This window comes from Lycium ferocissimum, chromosome 6 (assembly GCF_029784015.1).
Source record: "Lycium ferocissimum isolate CSIRO_LF1 chromosome 6, AGI_CSIRO_Lferr_CH_V1, whole genome shotgun sequence".
NCBI lineage: Eukaryota > Viridiplantae > Streptophyta > Magnoliopsida > Solanales > Solanaceae > Lycium > Lycium ferocissimum.
The window spans coordinates 68,048,213-68,054,561 of NC_081347.1; the positions used below are offsets into that span (position 1 = coordinate 68,048,213).

At 37.4% G+C, this 6,349-nt stretch overlaps 1 protein-coding gene across 1 annotated transcript in view; it reads left to right on the top strand.

The window, feature by feature from the left end:
* LOC132061579 (uncharacterized) overlaps positions 1 to 5,606 on the top strand; it is a 25,266-nt gene extending 19,660 nt beyond the window's left edge. Inside the window, exons 4-11 of the mRNA XM_059454360.1 lie at positions 5 to 453; positions 655 to 881; positions 966 to 1,298; positions 3,215 to 3,461; positions 4,051 to 4,179; positions 4,259 to 4,474; positions 4,732 to 4,855; positions 5,016 to 5,606. Coding sequence (XP_059310343.1) covers positions 5 to 453; positions 655 to 881; positions 966 to 1,298; positions 3,215 to 3,461; positions 4,051 to 4,179; positions 4,259 to 4,474; positions 4,732 to 4,855; positions 5,016 to 5,272 — 1,982 coding nt within the window. The 3' untranslated portion in view covers positions 5,273 to 5,606. The remainder of the gene's footprint in view (positions 1 to 4; positions 454 to 654; positions 882 to 965; positions 1,299 to 3,214; positions 3,462 to 4,050; positions 4,180 to 4,258; positions 4,475 to 4,731; positions 4,856 to 5,015) is intronic.
* The last annotated feature ends 743 nt before the right edge of the window (positions 5,607 to 6,349 follow it).

Sequence of the window (6,349 nt, forward strand, 5' to 3'; positions counted from 1 at the left end):
GAAGCTGTGGACCCAGTCGTTGTTGGAAAAACTAGAGCAAAGCAATATTATTCTAATGATGTGGATAGAACAAAGAACATGGGTGTTTTGCTCCATGGTGATGGTAGCTTTGCTGGACAAGGTGTTGTTTATGAGACATTGCATTTAAGTGCTCTTCCAAATTACACAACTGGTGGGACCATTCACATTGTAGTGAATAATCAAGTGGCCTTTACTACTGATCCAAAGGCTGGAAGATCTTCTCAATACTGCACTGATGTTGCTAAGGCTTTGAGTGCTCCAATTTTCCATGTCAATGGCGATGATGTCGAGGGTGTTGTTCATGCCTGTGAACTTGCTGCAGAATGGCGCCAGACGTTCCACTCAGATGTTGTGGTTGATATTGTCTGTTATCGTCGATTTGGTCACAATGAGATTGATGAACCATCCTTCACCCAGCCCAAGATGTATCAGGTTAGTTGCTCTTGAAGTTCCTTGTGCTTTATGCAGAGTTGTATTCTCTTCCGATTTGTGGGCTGAAGTTACTCATTTACCTTCCTGTTTTCAGTTATAACTGATGCAATTGAACAATATAAATATGTTTGCCTTCTCTGGAAATGAACTGGTCTTCTTCAGAACCATAGCATAATATTTTGTTTCCAATGGTTGGTATAGGTCATCAGAAGTCATCCTTCTGCATTAGAGATCTATCAAAACAAACTCCTACAATATGGTCAGGTGACAAAAGGTGACGTGGAAAAGATACAGGATAAGATCAATACGATCCTTAATGAGGAGTTCGTTGCTAGTAAAGACTATGTCCCTCAAAAAAGGGATTGGCTTTCAGCTTTTTGGTCTGGATTTAAGTCACCTGCACAGCTTTCACGTGTCCGAAACACTGGGTATGGCTTTTACTTTTCATTTTTCTGTTAGCAGTTTAATTTGAAGCTTGAATTATGAGACTCAAGATAAACACTGGTTTGCAGTGTCAAACCTGAGATCTTGAAGGATGTCGGGAAAGCAATCACAACCCTTCCAGAGGATTTTAAGCCTCACAGAGCAGTAAAAAGGATTTTTGATGACCGTAAAAAAATGATTGAGACAGGCGAGGGCGTTGACTGGGCAGTGGGAGAGGCTCTTGCTTTTGCAACGTTGCTTGTGGAAGGAAATCATGTTAGGTTGAGTGGTCAGGATGTTGAGAGGGGTACTTTCAGTCACAGACATTCTGTTATTCATGATCAGGAGACCGGGGCAAGGTACTGTCCTCTTGATCATGTTATGATGAACCAAAATGAAGAGATGTTCACAGTGAGCAACAGGTATGTTTTGATGGTTGTATGATTCTTACCAGTTCTTGCAGCGTTTTATCTTCATAAATGCCAGTTTCTATCTGGATATTTGTCTACGTATTTGAATTTTGAGTTTCTATTTGATCCTGCTGAGTGGATCTAGTTGTGTTGGGTAGATTGCTCATTGTCTCACTTCGTCTGTTGCGTAAATAGAAGTGCTTCCGGATGCTTATGAGACTATACCGTAACTGATTTTTGCTGTCATTGCGAATTTTTCCTCTGCCTGGGAACTTCATGAACCTGCTGAACAGTTAAATGTTCATAAGGTTTCAACTCGTTCATTTGTAGCAAATACTTAATCTTTTGAAATGACTTATTTATGTTTTAACCTTCTGAGATACAGTGCTTTGAAGGTGAAAAGTGCAAATGCACCAAGACCTTCCAGGCACCGCAATCTATGATTTAGTGAAGAAAAGCGGAAAGTGAAGAAACCTCCTATGAACACGCAAATACAGACATACTGGATATATTTAATGCTAAAAACATGCATAAATTATCCTGGAATATGAGCAATTTATTTTTCTCATCGGAAAAACGTAGAAAATTCATCCATAGGAAAAGTAAAGCAATGTCATAGCAGTCTTCTGGATTCCTTCAACTGATTATATTTCTAAACTTTCTTACTGAATATTTGCATGCTTTATTTCCACCTTTAGTTGTTTTCCCATAATAAAGCCACTTACGTAGCTTCTCTAGAATCTTTTAATTAATAATATTTCCAGCCAGGGTCTTTTTGGTTGTGGTTGCCATGGGACAACTCCTCTACCAGTCTTATTTCTAAAGACTACAAAAAATCAGAGAAAGGGGGGCAAAACCCATCTTTTGCTCCCTTTTTTAATAGAAAAATTGTTCCCTTCCCATTGTTGTAGTGACTTATAGGACTTCCATCAATTCAATCTATTTGATTCTTGAGATGGTCGTCACTCCTCCTAGGACTGAAATAATTATCCTTGGCTTATGGGTTCACATTCATCCTGATTATCATCCGGTTTGATTCTTGAGATGGTCGTCACTCCTCCTAGGACGGAAATAATTATCCTTGGCTTATGAGTTCACATTCATCCTGATTACATTCGGTACTGTTAACCCATTATTTGTCCATTTAATGACATACTCTCGATAGTCAATTCGTTTATTTGCTTTATATTGCACTCTTGAACTATTTGTTACATAATATTGGAGTAACTAATGCAAAGTGCCTATGAATTGATTCCAATAACGCAGCCGTTAGTGTCAATGATAGAGGGTGTTAAGGATGTATTTAAGATTGATCTTCCTTAAGGTAGTTGCACTCATTTAAGCGCAAAATCTTAATAGGATAGAACAGATAGAGCACTGAATCTGCGCGGTTTAGCATATTAGTAATTCACTATACCTTTCTTGGCCTTTTGGCAAATCAAGAGTTGAATCTATGTGAATGTAATATTACATTAGTATCAGAAAGAAGGCCAGCACATAAATTATAAAGTAATTCCATTCAGTCATAAAAAATAAAGTAATTCCAGTCGGCATTTAGAAAGTAAAGTATGAAAGCACAGAGCATCAAGAGTAGAGCAAGGGAATGCAGAACATTTAAGAACATAGTCAATAGGCTAACAGAATTGACAGGAAAACCAAATAGGTCCTACAAAGCTTTTTCATTAGCAAAATTCTCTTTGTACAATAGATAAATAAATAAGCAATAAAATGTTAGAATAACTTGAATCAACTTTAAAAAATAACTAGGTTATTCTTAAATTATTCAATTATACATTTTTGAATGTTGACCTCAACTTGTTTGGGACTGAGGCGTAGTTGTTGTTTATACATTTTGATGGTTATGTCAAATTGCCTAATAATAAGGGCTGAAATATGACTCTATCTATTGCCCTTGTATTTTTCTGCAGTTCTCTTTCAGAGTTTGGTGTTCTGGGTTTTGAACTGGGTTATTCTATGGAAAATCCAAATTCTTTGGTTCTTTGGGAAGCCCAATTTGGTGATTTTGCCAACGGGGCTCAAGTAATATTTGACCAGTTCTTGAGCAGTGGAGAGGCCAAGTGGTTGCGCCAGAGTGGGTTGGTTGTGCTCCTACCACATGGCTATGATGGCCAGGGCCCTGAGCATTCCAGTGCACGTTTGGAACGTTTCCTCCAGGTACTGTAGTTAATTTGCATTTCCATAGGGGCCCATAGGGGCATCACTTCTTATTTAAAGACTTTCTCCTTCCTTTTTAGTTTAAGGAGCATTAACCCAGACATATGAAATGAATATGATTTTGACATTCTAACATTCTCTGTGATAGAAATAAGATCAAGATGCAACAGGTCAAGGGCATGTGAATCTAATGAAATGCAATCATTGCGTGATGTATGCTCGATAGTAATAGGGTCCAAGTACATACTACAGCAAAGTTGATGCATTTGTATCCTAAGTTTTGAAGAGTATCGTGTTCCGGTCTTCCCTTCTTTATGGAGTTGTTGCATCTTATACTGTTAGGTTAAGAGATCTTTATCCGTCTTTTGCTAGTGTCTAGCTACATGTTACTAAGTTAATCATGGTGATCAATTGCAATTGGCCACATGGTGGAAAATGATGTTTGGGCTCTATATATATCTTCTCCTCCAAAGGTGGGAAGATCATCATTGGACCCCGGGGCACCATGAACATGTTTTGCTCAGATGATTCTAGAAACTATAGTGAATTTCATCCATTGCTCATTGTTATGCAATGGTTTTTCATGCAGATGAGTGATGATAACCCCTTTGTCATCCCGGATATGGAGCCTACATTAAGGAAGCAGATCCAGGAATGTAACTGGCAGGTGGTGAATGTAACAACTCCTGCAAATTATTTCCATGTTCTCAGGCGTCAGGTATGTCTGATTGCAAGCTGTTTAATTTTTTTGAGCTCATACACGTTTGTTTTCTCATGTAATATCGCCACCTTCGCAGATTCACAGAGATTTCCGTAAACCTCTCATTGTAATGTCCCCAAAGAACTTGCTTCGTCACAAGGACTGCAAGTCAAACCTATCGGAGTTTGATGACGTCCAAGGCCACCCAGGTTTTGACAAACAAGGTACCAGGTTTAAGCGCTTAATAAAAGATCAGAATGACCACTCAGATCTTGAAGAGGGTATCAGACGCCTGGTCCTTTGCTCCGGAAAGGTGGGTTACTTATTTCTTTCTTTTAATTGACCCGTTACTTTGTTGTATACTGGTATTTCCTCTTAAGTTTGTTGATATTCATGTCGGACACAAATAGTTGATTCATTTAGCAATTTACGTACGTGGATGCGAATTGGATGACAAAAGTTCCATGGATAGTAGTTAAAAAAAAATTAGTTTATTTGACTGGTGTCGTTCTTTATTTTATTTCTGCACACAAGTTGCTAGCATTGAAGTATGCTTTCATGGCTTCTCAGGTCTACTATGAGCTTGATGAGGAGAGAAAGAAAGTTGAGGGGAAAGACATTGCAATCTGTCGGGTGGAACAACTTTGTCCTTTCCCATATGACCTCGTTCAACGTGAATTGAAGCGATATCCAAGTATGTCCTCTGAAATATTTGGGCTATCCTACATAAATGCTATGTTTGTCTTAAACAATCCAGAAATTGGTTTGATTTTGATAAATTCAGGTTGCTTCTGTAATGTTACCTGTAATCTTAATGAAGCTAATTTGATATCGTTTAATTGTCATGTTATCAGATGCGGAGATTGTTTGGTGCCAGGAAGAGCCAATGAACATGGGTGCATATTCGTACATTGCACCACGGCTTTCTACTGCGATGAAAGCACTGGGCAGAGGTACCATAGATGACATAAAATATGTCGGTCGTGCTCCTTCTGCTGCCACAGCAACTGGTTTCTATCAGGTTCATGTGAAAGAACAGACCGGGCTTGTCCAGAAAGCGTTGCAACAGGATCCAGTTAATTCCCCATGCGTTGCAACAGGATCCAATTAATTCCCCATTCTGAAGCTGAGGCTATGTTGTATTCGTTTGCACAAAGTACCAAGACTGATGCTGAAAATAAGAGATTTAATTCTACACATTATTTTGGGGTGAGAATTTTGATTCTTTGGGAAGCAGGGACATTATTTGTGCCTTTTGTCTTCTTCGTAGAGCTGTACAAATAAAATGTCAGAAACCAGGTTTCTGTTTCTCCGTTCAACACTTCAATGAGACTGAAGTACATGATCTGTTTAAAGAGCTGGCTGTATATTTGCAATCTTGTTTTACTCCAGTTTGTGATTGACCAATTTTAATGAAAAAAGAATAACATCTCCTTATTATCCTATATTTACTATGATCTTTTTCAATTGCTTATTAGTATCTCTAATTGAAAGAGTTTCGGAAAAGCTTCTCTAATCTAATTGGTAGTCAGTAGCATAAAATATGAGATTTTCGTCTTCTCTTTGTTTCTGTGCAATTACAACGTTGTGGAAAATGTGAAAACTTAATTTTCAATAATTCCATTTCATTGATTTGTGAGATATACACATTCGTACCATAAAGATTAGACTTAGAAAACTTCAGATCATATGTACCGGGAGAGACTTGGATCTGAATGTGTGATAGGTAAACAAGAACTGATTTTTAGCAAGTTACTTTAATATATTTACATCACCGGGTTATTTAAAATCTATTTGCAAGGAATTTTAGTTAATAAACTTTAATAATAAGAGCTCTGCTCTAATAGCTTAAATCACGTTTAATAATATACAGTTTTTATACCGTGGGTGCACAGAACTTAAGTCTAAAAAGCAAGTAGTCACATCACACATGTATATCCCATGGGGAAACAGAGAGAATTGCAACTCTGCTCGCGGCGCCACTTATTAGGATAAAATATTATTCTCATGCCTCAATTTATATAATACACTTTTTTTTTAGTTTGTCTAAAAAAGGATGATACATTTTTTTATATTTAGAAATAATTTAGTTTGTAACTTTCTTTTTTACCTTAAGAAATATGATTCCTGAGGTTTTGTAATCGCGAATGATATATTTTATGTTTAGAAATATTTTAAACTATAAATT